Below are 17,971 nucleotides of genomic sequence, written 5' to 3'. Positions count from 1 at the left end.
CTCATCATCTTGCCTCAGTTGGTTTTCCTTTTTTGTTTTTTGGTATCATTTTGACATAGTGTATTATTTTTTTTCGGTTGCTAAAACACTAAAAAGGCTCCACGGTGCTTGAGTGGTTAGCGTGCAGACCTCACAACTAGGAGACCAGGGTTCAATTCCACCCTCGGCCATCTCTGTGTGGAGTTTGCATGTTCTCCCCGTGCATGTGTGGGTTTTCTCCGGGTTTCCTCCCACATTCCAAAAACATGCTAGGTTAATTGGCAACTCCAAATTGTCCATAGGTATGAATGTGAGTGTGAATGGTTGTTTGTCTATATGTGCCCTGTGATTGGCTTGATTGGTGATTGACCAGTCCAGGGTGTACCCCGGAGACAGCTCGCCCGAAGACAGCTGGGATAGGCTCCAGCACCCCCCCCCCCCCCCCACGACCCTCGTGAGGGTTTGATGCTGTTGATTCCAATTCTGATAATCCATGAGTGAAATGGTCCGATACCAATGCCGATCACATACATGCAGTGTAAATGTTTAAATGTACTACTGGCTTTATTAGGGGTCACCAGCTGTTTTCTATTGATAGCTACTTTTACAAAATGAAAATGACCAAGAGTTACTAATTTTTGTAACATTTATTTTCTATGCCGCTTATCCTCACTAGGGTCGCGGGTGCCAAACAAAAGCCAATATGTTTGTTTTACCAGAACATAAACAAAATGCTGGTATCCACAACTCACCTTTTATATTTAACAATTACAATTATTCCTAGTATTCTCACATTATTAACTGAAAACCTGAATGAAAAGCAGGTTTTCCCACCTCTGCTGGGCCCCTCCAGCCACATCCGCTGCCTTCTGAACCAGAGATGCAGCTGGCCACCTTTTTTGTGCCCTCGGCATCCCGGAGAGGAGACAAAATGCTAGCACTTGTCCATCAGCTTTGTGCTACTACTAAAATTTTCAAGTGTGGTGCACATGCTCACTCATCACGGTCCACGTGAGGTTTATTTATTTATTTAAGATAGGGACCGTACATATTAATGAACATATACTCGATATGTAAATATGTCAGATTGTAGCCAAAGGCTAATTTCCATCTATTGTCCAGAGACAGTGTTAAACACACAATTTAAATTGTACACATACTATACACTGCCTCTGCTGGGCCCCTCCAACCGCATCCGCTGCCTTCTGAACCGGAGATGCAGCCGTCTCCCTCTTCTGTGCCCAGAGAGGAGACAAAATGCGGGCATTGTTCCTTCAGCTTGGCACCATTGCTGAAAACCTCTTGCAGTTCCTCTTGCACAAAAAGTGCTACGAAGTGTCTGCAGGCTCCGTACTGAGGCAGTACTCGAGTATTACCCACACTTCAAATACACACTTCAAGGTTGGGACACTCAAACTCAACCTGCCAATTGCTCGCCCCCAAATGCTGCACCATTCTAAACATTTTCAGGAAGTCCCACACACATGGTTGTTCTGACTGCTAATATTAGCACTTGGTTGCTTCATACTTGTGTAAAATATTACAGCCAAGTGTTTCACAAAGATACAATAAAAATGTACCTTTTCAAAAGCTAGCAACTTTCTTCTGGGTCTCCACCCATGTCTTTCAAGACGGCATCCCTTAGATCTGGTTCCTCTTTTATTTCTGCAACTTGAAATGTTTCTCTCATGCAGATGTTTTGGGGGGTTATGTATTTTTTGGTTTTGGATCATTTCTGGTTTTGGAGCATTTGGGCATTGCTGCACATTTGCATCTGTCGCCCACTGCAAGGCCCCAGGCAGTGAAAATTTACTAATTATGTAAACAACAAATAATGTGTCCCATTCCAAAAATGTTTTTGTCCACCCCAAAAAAGCTGAATGTAACATCATAGCATATCCATTGAGGAAAGTCAGGCTGGTGTAAGCGTGCACGTCTCCCGCTCCCCCTGCCACCAAACTGCCTGTAAGGCTTTGAATGATTGATGACAGGCTTTTTTTTCCCACCAATACAAAGATGCTCTCATGTGTCATTGTTGGCTTTACTTTTGTTTTCAAAGCTGGTTTTATAACATTCAACGATTTATATGCAGTGTGAAGTTTGCACTTTTAATGTAAATTGAAACAGCAACAGCGTGGCTGCTTCATTATACCGCGCCACCAGTCATGCTATGTCGGACCACATGTAAAAGGTTGTGGACTCCCGAGAGTTACTATCAGAAATACTTATCATCGTATGTTAAATACATACGATGAAACCTCCAGTCATGACCCAACGTTTACTGAGCTTATTCTTTGTTGTGCAACACTAATCTGCAAGCTACGGCATCACAATAGAGATAAGAGATGGCCGCCACTCACAGCATATAACAAGCTACCGAGCTACTTCTCAAAAAATCTCAACTTAAAGGGTTTCAAATGGTGTGGGGAAGAAGCCAAAAAAGTACCACTTCCACACAAAATAGGAGGAGAATTTTTTTTCACTCTGCCATGTCGGACATGTAATAAAATATAATCTATGTCTTATCAGTGCAACATTACTAATGTCTAGTGATCTAAATACTGCATAGTACGTACAATTTGACTTTCATGTTTTTCAATATTTTTTGACTAATAATAGGCCATAGTCAACCACAAAACAGCGATCATTTATTACAGTTCTTGCCAACTGCTGACACCCAAAACTTCAAAACTTCTTGTAACAATAGCTAAAACAATGTTTACGGTGGACCAGTGGTTAGCATGACCCGGAGTTCGATTCCACCCATCTCTGTGTGGAGTTTGCATGTTCTCCCCGTGCATGCATGGGTTTTCTCCTGGTACTCCGGTTTCCTCCCACATTCCAAAAACATGCTAGGTTAATTGGCGACTCCAAATTGTCCATAGGTATGAATGTGAGTGTGAATGGTTGTTTGTCTATATGTGCCCTGTGATTGGCTGGCAACCAGTCTAGTGTATACATCGCCTCTCGCCCAGCATACCCGCAATCCTTGTGAAGGTATTGTTGGGTTTGGATTGTAGAGTTTCATTTTGACAGAGCTGATAGGTATTTTACAAAGTGTTGTGTCTTATCTTGCTTGCGTGTAGAATTTTGACACGGTGAGCCCAATCTTGCAAAATGTGTGTAAGCAAAGACTGTAAATAGTTTCCTGTACATTTCCCTCATTTAAACTGTCATCATAAAAAAGATGCTATCAGGTCTTTCCATTCACCTCAACTCTTGGCTGCAGAATTTTTCTTGTGTCTGAAGAAATTTACTTTGCCTTATTTTCCAGGGAAAAAAATCCCTTATTTTCAAATGCAAACGTTGCCAGTTATGCTCAAATTGTTCCCCTCACAACATCATGTGGTCATTTGTTACCGGGCAGAGTTTATAAAACTCAATCATGATAGCGCCACAGGCTAGTGAAAGAAATGCCGTATAGTGTTCATTTATTTTGCTACTCAGTCAACTCTTGGGGGGGAAATAATCCTTTCAATTCAAAGCTTCCTTAGTTTGGAATAGATCGATTTCCTCATACGGTGGATTTAAATTCCTTTGGAATGGGGCCTGTTCGAAAAATGTTGCTTTATTCTGCTACTATTGTCAGTTGTGTTCTTTTCAGTTTCAGTGTTTCTATAAAAGCTGCACGGTGAGAGAGTGGTTAGCGCGCAGGCCACATAGCTAGGAGACCAGAGTTTGATTCATCCCTTGGCGATCTCTCCCCGTGGGAATGCATGGGTTCCAAAACCCCCAAAACCAAAAACATGCTAGGTTAATTGGCGACTCCAAATTGTCCATAGGTATGAATGTGAGTGTGAATGGTTGTTTGTCTATATGTGCCCTGTGATTGGCTGGCCACCAGTCCAGGGTGTAATCCACTTCTCGCCCGAAGACAGCTGGGATAGGCTCCAGCATAGCCGCGACCCGGTATAGAAAATGAATGAATGAATGAATGAATGAATGAATGACTGTCTTATGCTGCTTCAAGGTGTTATTTTGTACAGACAGTAATAGTGTTGCCGTTTTTGTCGTTTAAAGTTATGTTTTTCCCTTTTGGTCTGAATGTAGCACCCTTATTATAAATGGTTGTGAAGTTTGTGCTGTATACAATATTGTTTCCACTTTTAAAATTACAATGCCAGAGGGTGAGTTTATATCGGAGGAGTCGCTTAATTACACAGATCGCTGTAAGCACTTTGTTTGATAAGGTCCGTAAGGTGGGCCAACTCAATGATATTTTCCCGGATCCGTGGGCTGGATGAAATTGCAGCACAGGCCGGATTTGTCCACCACATGTGCTCTAAAATGACCACTTTTTTAGTCAAAAGTCAACGTGCTACTACTTCCAAATCAGATTAAAGTTTTTTAAACAAATATATTGTTAAAAAGGTACTGTTGGCGCAGTGAGGGGTGTTGAATGTAACTAATAGAGATGTTTTAAACTCAATATAGTAACTAAATTACTTTGACCAAATGAGTAATCAGTAATAATATTATTTTTTCATGGTAAATGTGGCAACACTGCTTACAAATCTCTATAAAGCTGAGCGACAGTACACTACCCTATCTATCTTATATAAACAAAGGTTGCATTGAATGCCTCATAAAGAGTATTTGAGTTGGGGTCAAAGTCATTGCTTTTAATGGTTCCCTTCACCGCCACACTTAATGACTTACATACTGTAATAACCAGTAATGGATATTAATGAGCATCCACACTCAAACTGTCTGTAATAAGCAGTCACTGGAAACGAAAATAAAAGTGATGTATGTCCAAAATAAGCAACAACCACTGATTTACTATTCATTGTTGTATCAAATATGAAACTGGAGATGAAGGCCCAGAAAAATTCAGGTGAGGCAAATCCTCACTTGGAATGACCTTAAGAAGAATAATAAATCATAGAATAATAATAATATTAAACGTGCTAACTTGGACAGGCCCCAAGTTAGGCCTGTCACTATAACACATTTTGCTGGATGGTAACTGTCCTGCAAATTATTGCAGATAAACAACATTATTATCAACATTATTTGGAGACCTTTTTTTTAATGTAATGATAATATATGGCATAATAATGTGAGTACATTGTCTCAAAAGCAAGAAACTAATTACTCAGGAGTGTTTAAGGATTATACTGCGCTACAAGCTAATACAAGCAAGTACATACATAAATCATTCATTCATTAATTTTTTACCGCTTTTTCCTCACGAGGGTCGCGGGGGGTGCTGGAGCCTATCCCAGCTGTCTTCGGGGGAGAGGCGGGGTACACCCTGGACTGGTCACCAGCCAATCACAGGGCACATATAGACAAACATGTATAGATATATGATGTAGAAAAAAATATGACTGTGGGTTCCATCTAATATGTATATTGGAATTTCTATTGACACTAGCAATGGCTCAAAAGAACATGACTCCCCTGCAAGTACCTCTGTGGCAGCAGAACTAAAGCATACACATTTTGATGTGTAATAATATGTTATACAATACACAAGCCAGCTAACCTTTTTGTCAAAGCAGTTATTTTGGTCTGTATATTGTCCCATCTTTGAATGATGCATGGAAGCGAGTACTTCAAGATGCCAGTATCTGCTGCAGTAATACCACGCTTGCGGATTGTGGCATGCTGTGCAGTCATTACACTAAATTCTTTTAATTTCCCTCTGCATCACGACTCATTTATGTTGTGGAACAAATTTGCCATGACCCATTTTCACGTTGGAGGTTCTTAGGCTGTGATAGGCAAATGTGGACAAGTCAGAAACGTCTATATCAGACATGAGCAAACTACGGCCCGCGGGCCATATATGGTCTGTTAAGCTTTCTAATCCGGCCCGCCAGACATTTCCAAATAATTTTTTTAAACCTTTAACATTGAAGCTTTATTCAACAATAGGATTTGCAATCCCATATTTAAATTACCTAACGTCTTCAACTGGTGATATTTTTCCAGTAGTTTCTGATGCAACAGACTGTGGTATATGAGTCATTATTCATATAGTAAGCTACATTCACACTGCAGCAAAACAACCTTTGCCTACATCCGTGTGTACCTTTTAAGTCTCGGTAAGCACGACAAATCATGCATTTCAATGACGTATAGGTCAGATATATGTAACTTCAGCATTCAGACTGCAGTAGCGTGGATGCTTATCAGATTTATTTATAGACTTATTGTAAACTTCAGCAGTAGGTGCAATCGTCATAACACACTCTGGTCTTTCTCAGTATCTGTTATGTGTCTCTGTTAAACCATAGTCCCTGCAACCTATGGTGACTAGAAACCTTTACATTACAATCCAATTGAAACAGTGGCTACTTGTTATAAACGAGTATTAATGTATTTTTCCCAGATACGAGTATGAAATAAGTACATTTCCGTATCCATATTCGTGTTTAAAGAAAATGCTCATTATGTATTGACTCTTCACGCTCTGTGATTGGCCAGTCGCACACAGCGACCGCCTCTCCCGAGATGGCTGTAGCCACAGACGAGCTCAGTGGTGCTTATACGGCTTTATTAGGTATTCTAAAGTTACTTGTGTTCTGTAACATGCGTCAATATAACATTATTATATTATATATATAATATATAATATTATTATATTATTTATGTATTATATAAATATTTATATTTATGAATTTATATTTAAAAAAACATGAAAAGCTATTTTTTGGACACTTATTTATTCATTCATTCATTTTTCATGCCACTTGTCCTCATTAGAGTCACAGGTAAGCTGGAGCCAATCCCAGCTGGCACTCTGGGCAGATAACCAGTAAATGAAATGACACATTCTGAAATCATTTGCTATAAATGAAATTAAACTCTTTGCTGACTTCTCTCATATTTGATAATTCTGCTTCAGGGTTCATTAGGGAGAAGTTCTCCTAGCTGACTCCTCTACGCAGAAAAGAAGCTTCCACCAGAACAAACAAAGGTGTAGTGCACTCACCTCACTTTGCAAATAACTCAGCCACTAAATTGCATCCCATGAAACTTTAATGACTGTCTGTGACTGACTGAGCTCTGAATAATAGAGCAAAAAGACGACTTGCTTTTCTACAACATAATGACTCCCACAGAAAGAGGGCACAGGAATGTATAAATAGTCTAATAATTACAGCAAAAAAAATGACTATGGCCCTGACTTCTAAATATGTAAACTAATTATCTGCTGAATTACACATACAAAATATGTGAGCAGCAGGTTTGGATGACACAAAGGATGTCATCCAAACATCTGTCACATTATCCCTTCATGCTTCCTTGACAAGAAACGGCTGCGCACAGTTTCTTTTCACTTTCGTAACAACTTGCCTGAAGTCTTCTCAAACTTGATCTCAATCTGTGAACAACTTCTTTTGCTTCTCCAACCGTCAAGAGATCTGATGAGAAAGATTCTTGTGGCTCTCTGATGATTGGAAACCATACGTTCAGTTTGTCTTGGGTGCATATTCTGTTTTATTTTAGGACGTTTATTATTAGCATTTAATCATCAAGTAAAGGCGTATGCGGAGGCGTTTTAACATTTATGGAACTATCTGACTCAGATACTAGTAAAATACAGTTTTTCCCAGTTGTTCTGATGCCATGCAACAACTGTTGAGTATCTTTAAAATGTTTCACGTTACTAGTTACTGACTAGTTAGTCCTAGTGTAACTTTTTGAAAGAACTTCATTCATTCATTTTTTACTGCTTATCCTCAAGAGGGTTGCGGGGGTGCTGGAGCCTATCCCTAATAAATTCATTATGAATAAAATATTGGATAATGGATGTTGTGTTCAGATAGCTTAGCATATCTTGCTGTACACTGAACTGGTTCTAGTAACTTTAATGTACAAACTGAGTCAAAGTGGACCCCCTGCATGTTTTAATGCTTAAAGTTTAGACACCCCTTTTGTCTGCTGTATATTACATGGCAGCATTGCCATCTCCACTGCCATATAAGTGCATATAAATGTGTACAAAATGAACTTTTGGAGACTGTCTACTGTCTATCCACTGGGTGACATTGGGATGATCTACATTAACATCATTTAGCAAAGGTGAATTCACCTCCTGATCTTGCTTAATGAGGTTGGAACAGGTTAATTGTGCTACATATCAAAGAAGTGTGATGTATCGTCTGTGTCTTTGCTCTTGCAGCCTTCTGTTACCAGCAGTTATAGATAGCCGTTATCACCCCTCTGAAGATGATTGCATTGTAAATTCCCCGCAGCAGCCACTGATGTGTTAATTTTGGATGTTTTCGCACAAAAGAGGAGATGCTGGCGATAAAGTGATCATGAAAGTCTGCTTGAGCAGTCATACAAAGGAACACCTTTGTGGGTAGATTGGACTTAGATTGACTACTGCTCTGGTTTGCATCAAGAAATGGACATAAATATTGGGACACCTTGCAATACACTTAAAATAGGGAGTTTGTCCGATCAGCCCAAAGTCAGCTGAGATAGGCTCCAGCTTCTACAATATGTTTGAGTTTGATTATTTATACAGTATAAATACAGATTATTTACACCGTGATAGGATGTATCTGATGGGTGTTTTAGTTCTTTACCAGTTCTTCCACACCACACTTTATGGAACATGCTTTGAGTCATGCTGGAATAGAGAGCATGGATTTTTTTCAAAAATGTTCCCACAAAGTTGGAATTATCCAAAATATATTTTGATACAATAATAATAGTTCAGGGCGGCACGGCGGACGAGTGGTTAGCGCGCAGACCTCACAGCTAGGAGACCAGGGTTCAATTCCACCCTCAGCCATGCATGTTCTCCCTGTGCATGCGTGGGTTTTCTCCGGGTACTCCGGTTTCCTCCCACATTCCAAAAACATGCTAGGTTAATTGGCGACTCCAAATTGTCCATAGGTATGAATGTGAGTGTGAATGGTTGTTTGTCTATATGTGCCCTGTGATTGGCTGGCGACCAGTCCAGGGTGTACCCCCACTTCTCACCCAAAGACAGCTGGGATAGGCTCCAGCATGCCGTTGTGAGGGTAAGCGGTATAGTAAATGGATGGATGGAATTTCACTATTAATTCCACAATATGTGCATTAATGTAGTTATAATTTGCTATTTCTCACATTATGAGTCCACTGTAGCAACGACAATATTACACATATTGATAATTAAAATACTAGATGTTATTATCATTTTAAAGAGACAGCTCTTGTATTGGATCTCATGAGATTGTGAATGTGAATGTGAATGGGTGTTTGTCTATATGGGCCCTGTGATTGGCTGGCGACCAGTCCAGGGTGTACCCCGCCTCTCGCCCGAAGACAGCTGGGATAGGCTCCAGCACCCACCGCCACCCTTGTGAGGATAATCAGTAGAAAATGAATGAATGAATAATAGTTCATGTTCAGCCTATGTCTGATGCATGTTTGTCTGCTGATTTTGTATTTCAGGAGGAGTTCTCTTTATGGACACAAGGGGTCACTAATACCACACAGTTGTATTCCATGTCAGGTCAAAGCAGAAAGAAACATGTGGAAGAACAAACAAGATATTAGCTCAAAATTCACCCCCCCTCATCTCTTAAAATGTATTCCTTCAGGCTGGAGGATGATTTAAATGTTTGCGTACGTCATCCTCTCCTGATGTCCGAGAGTATCAGCATCACACTTAAGTGGAACTAGTCATCAGAATATCTAAAAGGATGACTGCATTCTCCATCATCTCTTCAACTTTATCATCAATAATAAATGGGAGAACCAGATAATTAGCAGACTAGTGAAGTTGATGTCGCTCTCTCCTTTTTGCATGTTGTCCCATTAAAATATTTGATTTGAAAAAAGTGTGTTGCCATCACCACCACTTCTCATTAACTGAACTGTGTTACTGTAGTAAATACGTGATACGGCAAACCATCAAAGTGTATGTGTGACAGACGGATAGAGAGCAAAAGCGAGAGATCTTGACCTTTAACGAATGGAAGTTAAGAAACTGGTCCTATTTGATGAAAGAATCACTGAACCATCCTGAGCTGCATAGTTGAGTTCAGTGGTTCTCAACCTTATTTTCAGTCAAGTACCCCCTAAGGAATATTTAATTTCAGCCAAGTACACCCTGACCAAAAGTATTTTTGTTTGGGAAAAAAAGCTGATTTATTTGTCAAAAACAGTGCTCAGGGGTCTTGTAAATAAAAACACATATCCAAATATACAGTACATACCCTCTTTGTGTGAAGGGTGTATTCTTCAATGCATTGTGTTTCTCTCAGTTGCAATAGAAATACTATAGTCGTACTGTAACGTAGATATTTTTGGAAATAACTATTAAATTACTTATTTTACCCACTCTATATATTTCTGAAGCACCCCATGGAGTGTGTGTACTAATACCCCCGTTTGAGAACCAGTGCAATAAGTGCAGTTGTGCTCTATTGTTGTGCAGGTCTGCACTAACCTCTGCAGTAACCTATATGTAGAGGGGGCAGGCCCATTAGGCAAAATAGGCAAATGTTAAGGGGGCTGTGGCCTCCAGGGGGTGACAAAGGTATCCATTCATCCATTTTTTGTACTGTTCTGACAAGGGTCGCTGGAGCCTATCCCAGTTGCCTTCAGCAGTGAAGGGAGTAACAGCGTTTAAATAAACAGTGTTACTTTTTTCAGTAACAGGTAATCTAACTAATTACTCTTAATGTCAGCATAATGCCGTTACCATTTTCGACACCTAGTTGTCACTGCAGAGTGACAAGGGAGGGGGGTGAGATAACCACATAAGCAATGAGGATTGTCTAAGGTTTAATAAGATTGCGTCTTCAGCCAATCAGAGAACCTTGTTGAGTTTAAAAGTAAAAATGTACACTCGAATGTACATTATGTCCCCAAAGTAACTAGAAACTATAGTTATTTACTTTTTTAAAGTAATGTGCCCAACACTGGTGGCCAGCCAATCACAGGGCACATATAGACAAACAACCATTCACACTCACATTCATACCTATGGACAATTTGGAGTCAACAATTAACCTAGTATGTTTTTGGAATGTGGGAGGAAACCGGAGTACCTGAAGAAAAGCCATTCACGTACAGGGAATTGAACCCGGGTCTCCTAGGTGTGTGTCCTGCGTGCTAACCACTTGATCATCCCTTCTAATATAATTACTGTATATTCAAAGTAGTTAAGACCAGTTATGATTTTGCCCATCATCCACAATCTTTATGTGAGACATGAACACACGCCTTTCCCCTTTCTGTGCGTTCTAAAGATATAAAAACTGCTAAAAACAGACTAACACGTGTTTATGGTTTTATATCCACACTGTAAACATGTAACAGGTACATTCAAAAAATATTTAATACAGTATTTTGAGTATTTTGGTCTTTTTAAACATTACCGGAACTTCTTTCCTGGGCGCATTGATTTCACATAGCAATGTAGAAAACAAATGCCAACAACTAGCGCTAACTTTTCCCAACTTAAAACTAAAAACACAGCAGCATTGACGGCAGCACCATTATGTAGCCTTACCTTTTTGGTTGTGGTCTGACGCACTGTGAGCTGAAGTAAAGCTAGCTACACAGCTAGCTATAGCTACTAGCCGCCTCACGACTAGCTAATCAAGCTATCAATACGCCAGTAATGTAGTTTCATCAACATAACAATGTTAATGTCAATGTAACTTTGTTAAGCACATTTGAAATAAACAAATAATTTTTTTTAAGTACAAGGATGATTTGTCACAGGAAATGCCTTTTGTTCTTGGTTGTATTCATTAATGAAACAGGGGATTTTGAAACAGTTGAATCATGGCGCACACATTTACCTGAATGGAAAAGAAACAATCAGGGTGTTTTGTGTGTGTGTGTGTGTGTGTTTGAGGGAAACAGAGAGAGAGCGAGAGCCAGAGAGAGAGAGAGTTACTTGCGTATGCCTCCATCTGTGCGCCACACGACCATTGCGCACAGTGAAGGTTGAACAAGCCGTAACTCCAACGCGCACCGAGAGTCCAACAGTAAAAGGCGTCCTTTTTCTTGATTCCCGACGCTGGGGGAGGATAAAAACTTCCCGCGACGTGTTGTTTTTCTCTTCCAAGTCAAGACACCAGTGTGCAGGTCGACTCCCATCCTGCAAGAGCTGCGTTTTCCCCCCCACATTTGAGCGCAGATTAATATGCTCTTCATCCATTTAATTCACAGCATTACTCCTTCCCTCAGAAACCATGGGTAAGTCAACCAGATTTTTTTTTGTTCACACATTCTTTCAAACTATTTCACTGGGATTTATGTCCATATTCAGCAAGGCTGTTATTTATTTCATGATGTTGTACTCCATCTTTCCCATAAGCCACCCCAAAATAGTTAATGCTGTAAATTCTTCATGAAGCAGCACATCTTGCACATAACACGCTTTTCTCACTTCAGGACTAAAGAGGACTAAAGAAATTGACCTCTTTACTAATTTAAATGTCAAATTTTCTAAAAGCCATTCAGTGATTTGATTGTTTGTGTTCCACTTTACCCCCAAACAGGTTCTGTGATGTTGGACCGGAGGTTTTCATGCGTTCTGGTGCAGGCAGCTGTTTGGCTGCTGCTCAGCAAGGGGGAGAGAACGTGTCCTGTGAGTTGTCGCTGCGAAGGCAAGCTCGTCTACTGCGAATCTGGCATTTTCCGAGACATCCCAGAAAACATCACAGCGGGATGTCAAGGGCTCTCTTTGCGTTATAACAACCTGCTGCTTCTCACGCCGTACCAGTTTGCACATCTCAATCAGCTTGTGTGGCTCTACCTGGACCACAATTCCATCAGCGCTGTGGATGTTTTAGCCTTCCATGGCGTGAGGAGGCTCAAAGAACTCATTCTCAGCTCCAACAAGATAACAGACCTGCATAACAACACATTCAGCGCCATTCCAAACCTGCGAAATCTGGATTTATCCTACAATAAGCTCCAGTCCCTGCAGCCAGGACATTTATTTGGCCTGCGCAAGCTCCAGAATCTACACCTTCGATCTAACGGACTGAAGCAAATATTTGTCCGTACCTTTCTGGAATGCCGTAGCCTGGAGTTCCTGGATTTGGGTTACAACCGTCTACGGAGCCTCACCCGGACAACCTTTTTAGGACTCTTTCGACTGAAAGAGCTTCATTTGGAGCACAATCAATTTTCAAGGATTAATTTTTACATTTTCCCACGCTTGACCAACCTGCAGGCTCTTTACTTGCAATGGAACCGCATCCGAGCCATCAGTCAAGGCGTACCGTGGACCTGGTTGAAATTGCAGAAACTGGACCTTTCAGGGAATGACATCCAAATGTTGGATCCGATGGTTTTCCAGTCGATGCCAAACTTACAAACGCTCAATTTAGAATCCAACAAGCTGAGGAGTGTGTCTGTGGAAGCCGTGGCAGCATGGTCTTCAGTGTCCACCATCAGCTTGGCTGGGAACTCCTGGGACTGTAGGCCGAGCATCTGCCCGCTTATGGGATGGCTCAGAACCTTGAAGGACGCCAAGGACATCAGCATGATATGCAGCAGTCCCAAATCTGTGCAGGGAGAGAGGGTCGTGGATGTAGTCGCCAACCACTCCACCTGTGTGGACATGTCTCATGTGTTTTCCACCACTGCTCTTGTTATATTGACTTCCATCCCCTTTGAGAAGATCAGACCTCACCTTCCCCTCCCAGGTGTCACCCAACTGGCTCATAGTGAGTCACCTGTGCAGACATCATCACCTTCAGCCATTTTGCCTAATATGACATTCATACAGACAGTAATGCCCACAACCACAGGCTCCTCATTGCCACCCTCCCCGGAACCTTCTACCTCGTCCTTCCCCGAGATACCATTCGAGCATATGGCTTTCCATAAAATCATTGCAGGCAGCGTAGCCCTGTTTTTGTCAGTATCATTGATCCTCCTGGTTATTTATGTCTCATGGAGGCACTACCCTAACACCATGAAGCAGTTGCAGGAGCACTCAGTCAAACATAAGCGCAGGAAAAAAGGCCGGAAGCAGGAGCAGGACCTTAATTCTCAGTTGCAAGAGTATTATCTGAGCTACCATTCAAACTCGGAAACCATGGATTCGCTGGTGAACGAGACAAGGCCGTGCACATGCACTATATCAGGATCAATAGAATGTGAAGTATGAGAGCTCCTCTCCTCTTTAAGAGACGAGATGTGACAGCTTTTTCATTAGATAAGTGATTTTATAAGAAACGGCTTCATGGGATGGTTCACTGCACTGCCGGAAGTGTTTGCATCAAATATATTCTAACTGTGTGGACAGAGCAGAGCATGGAGATATTTTAGGAAAGAGCTCATTATCGCTATGACTGACATGAGCGCAGTGGCAGTGGCGATGGCAGCCAGGTTACCTGTGGATGACCCGAAAGGACCAGAGGTCAGCTCTGTACATAGCTTGACCCTTTGTTAATCACCTAATATAAACCAACAGAGACATTTTTTTACTACTCACATTGTGTTACTTAACCTGTAAAGTATTTACTATGGTGGATCATTGAGAATAGAAATATGTACGTTGTGTGTGTGTGTGTATGTGTATGGTAAAAGAGGGGAGAGATTGCGTAATTAGAAGAGTTCCTGGCTGATAATTACTGGCACGGTTATTCTTTTAAATATATCTATCCTTTTTTTTGCATGGTCTCATCCTCTTTATGAATGATTCCCATTCTCTCTTACTTAGATCGTCCATTTTAAATCTGCATTGTCAATCACACTGAGTTTGATTAAAAGCTCAGCTTTTATGTTAAAAAAAATGTACGTGTGGTTGTTAATTGGACAAAACAAAACATGATGACCACTTGCACAATCTCATGAGATCCAATACAAGAGCTGTCTCTTTAAAATGATAATAATATCTAGTATTTTAATTAACAATATGTGTAATATTGTTGTTGCTACAGTGGAGTCATAATGTGAGAAAAAGCAAATTATAACTACATTAATGCACATATTGTGAAATTAATAGTGAAATTCCATCCATCCATTTACTATACCGCTTATCCTCACGAGGGCATGCTGGAGCCTATCCCAGCTGTCTTTGGGTGAGAAGCGGGGGCACACCCTGGACTGGTGGCCAGCCAATCACAGGGCACATATAGACAAACAACCATTCACACTCACATTCATACTTATGGACAATTTGGAGTCGCCAATTAACGTAGCATGTTTTTGGAATGTGGGAGGAAACCGGAGTACCCGGAGAAAACCCACGCATGCACTGGGAGAACATGCAAACTCCACACAGTGATGCCCGAGCAGGGAATCGAACCCAGATTCACAAGCTACGTAGCCTGCATGCTAACCACTCTACCATACAGCCTAATAGTGAAATTAATAGTGTTTAATAGGGAGACAAAAAGTGAGCCAAAACAAATACCAATTCACTTGTTTTTTCACTTTTTTTGTGTTTTATTTATTTTTTATTTTTAATGTCACAAGCAAAACTGAGCCGCCTGTTAGTGCTTTCAGATGGGAGTCACAGCAGCTTCTAAAGTGTCTAATAAGACCAGATAAAGTCACTTGATGTGTTGTTTGTGGCTTTTCTTGACCCCCCCCCCCCTTTAGAGTTTGATGGGGGGGGGGGGGTGAATACTTGGTAGCTATACGGACACTGGTCACTCCTGCTACATCTTCTTCTTACCTGGCAGACCATGTACTACATATGAGGTGTGGTAGGAAGCACAGTTACAACAATCTACTAGACGGAGTTGTAACCACAAGCTACACAGACTTTTCCATTATAATGTGTTTTTGAGGGAGAACAAACAGGCCACATAAGAGCCATAAATACCAGGACAACCACATAAAGATACAATTCTTGTATTCATGTGCAGGTGATCCGAATGCTTTTGTATATTTGTCATACTATTGAGCTTCCTTTTCTTATGCTGATGCATCGTTTGTGTAAAGACATACTAAATGTGGTTACTAGGCATTGTGTGTGATGATAACTTTGAAATTAAAAAAAAGTGCTGATGATGAAAATGTGTGCTGTGACAATATTGATTTTTTTTGGGGGGAGGCCATTGTAAAAGAAAGGAAATAGCCTAAAATTTTGCACTTGTGCAGCATTTTACATTTAATGGGACAGCTACATCTGTTCTCTTTTGGCTGCAATATCTTTAATGATAGTATCAATTAAATAGCGTTATTATCTATAGGGTGTAGAAATGATTAGGTGTGTATAGACTGGAGTCCACCTAGACAATGTAATACATGAGAAAAAAAGTCAAAGTGGAGACAAATATATCTGGGTTTGCTCAGGGTCAAGTCCGAAGATATTATCTACCTTTATCTGTCATGTTGCTGTGCTTTCCTTCCATCTCCCTTCACGCTTATTGTTTCCTTGAGCGCTGACGATAACCTGCGCCAGGGGATGTGTGGGCATGTGTTGAGTCAGGCCGGATTAACTGATGCTGTAGCTTATAAAATATATTAAAAGGTTCTTTGATTTTTTTTTTTTTGGCTCACTGTCATGCACTTTATTCCTTTTTTTTTGCTTTCTGTAGTTTAAATATGAATCCAAATTAAGGTATAAATTTTCTGACCTGTCCAAATGTTTGATTTATGATGCCGTGTAATTCAATATCTGCTGCATTATTGTTTTTTGTTTATTCATGACGAATTTCTTTCAAGGACCAAAGGGGGAAAAAGGACAGAACAGAACAGTACAAATGATTTGTTGATCCAAGTTTGACAGATATTGTAATTGCTGATTGATTTGTCATATAATGACTGATGAAAAGTAATTCCCCATATTTTTGAAATGTTTTGGTGCTGCATGTAGCCAAGAGAAGAATTCTAATGAGAGCGTTGTGGTCTTGCAGATCATTATCGGGGTATTTGTTTGGGTGAAATATTACAGCAGTGCATGATATTGACTTAGAAAACAGCAACGAACAAACGTTACATGAATGCAACCACACTCCACCTGCTAAATCAGAAAACAACGGCTTCCATATTCCTGAAATGGAGTTGATGAAGGTATCTTTGTGCAGACAGGATAAAAAAAACAGAATTGCAAATATCCTGCCGGCAAACATCCAGCAATATGATTGGTTTTCTTCATGTTCTTGTAAAGTCAGACTGTGAAGGGCCAGCTCTCTGTTGGCAGGCGTGAAATTCTGATTTACATCTGTCACTGCACGCTCTTTTTCTAACATAACATGCGTGCAATGTTCTCATGTTTGCCAAAGGTTGCAGCTTAATTTAGAAGGTGGACAGGAATATGAGCAACATTGATGGCACTTTTAATGCTTTTGTATTTGTGCTGTTTTTTTTCAGCACATTTTTCATTACGTGAGGTTAAAGAAATCAATAGATGGCCATTTAAGATTTTTTTTTTTTTATCAGCAACTTTGTAGGAGTGTGTTTCATGGTAATGTGGTATTATTATCCAAAAGATTGTCCCTAGCTTACACTGAAATAAAACTGCGAGTGCATGGTGGTAGATGACTACAATGTAACCCCTCGACCTCAAATTGTTGTAAAAGTAAAATTTTCATCAGCTTTCCAAAATAAAGTCAGCTTTGCTGCTTAATGTTTTGTTTTTTTGTTCATTGCATATATCATGTCAAATCAGGACTACATATAGTATAACATCTCACATTTCAGCAACCATTTTTATTACAGTATATCTTCTCATGGGACAATGGTAATGGTAATGGTTTTATTTCATTTGAACATGCATCAGATTACAATTGAATGCATCCCATAATCAGTTCACAGTTCCACATGTCCAAAAGGAGTAGGGAGAAGCAAAGCTTATTAAATTCTACCCCTCCATCTGGTACTTTTACAATCAGTAACTGTTACATTTGTTCACTTCCTGCTTTCCTAATATAGTTTTTTAAGTTTTTTTGTGATATGACCATCCAATGACATAATGGGCACCATAGTAAGTGTCAATAAAGTGATATATATAGCACATCATGACTGGTTCAAGACTCTTCATCCTTGTATTTAGCAAACATCAAGTGCTTGTATTGTTTCTATAATAGTATAGAAATAATATAGAATAATA

The 17,971-nt window shown here is 40.2% G+C and overlaps 1 protein-coding gene across 1 annotated transcript; it reads left to right on the top strand.

Moving 5' to 3' along the window:
* The first annotated feature begins 11,848 nt into the window (after positions 1 to 11,848).
* lrrtm4l2 (leucine rich repeat transmembrane neuronal 4 like 2) lies at positions 11,849 to 15,933 on the top strand. The gene is made up of 2 exons (XM_058071821.2): positions 11,849 to 12,147; positions 12,453 to 15,933. Exons 1-2 carry the CDS (start codon positions 12,144 to 12,146, stop codon positions 14,072 to 14,074), a joined length of 1,626 nt encoding a protein of 541 aa, XP_057927804.2. The 5' UTR covers positions 11,849 to 12,143; the 3' UTR covers positions 14,075 to 15,933.
* Positions 15,934 to 17,971: the final 2,038 nt, after the last annotated feature.

Source organism: Doryrhamphus excisus, linkage group LG3 (assembly GCF_037039965.1).
Source record: "Doryrhamphus excisus strain RoL-2023G ecotype Guam linkage group LG3, RoL_Dexc_Guam_v1.1, whole genome shotgun sequence".
Lineage (NCBI taxonomy): Eukaryota > Metazoa > Chordata > Actinopteri > Syngnathiformes > Syngnathidae > Doryrhamphus > Doryrhamphus excisus.
The sequence above is the reverse complement of the archived record's forward strand: the minus strand, read 5'-3'. Positions and strand labels throughout refer to the sequence as shown.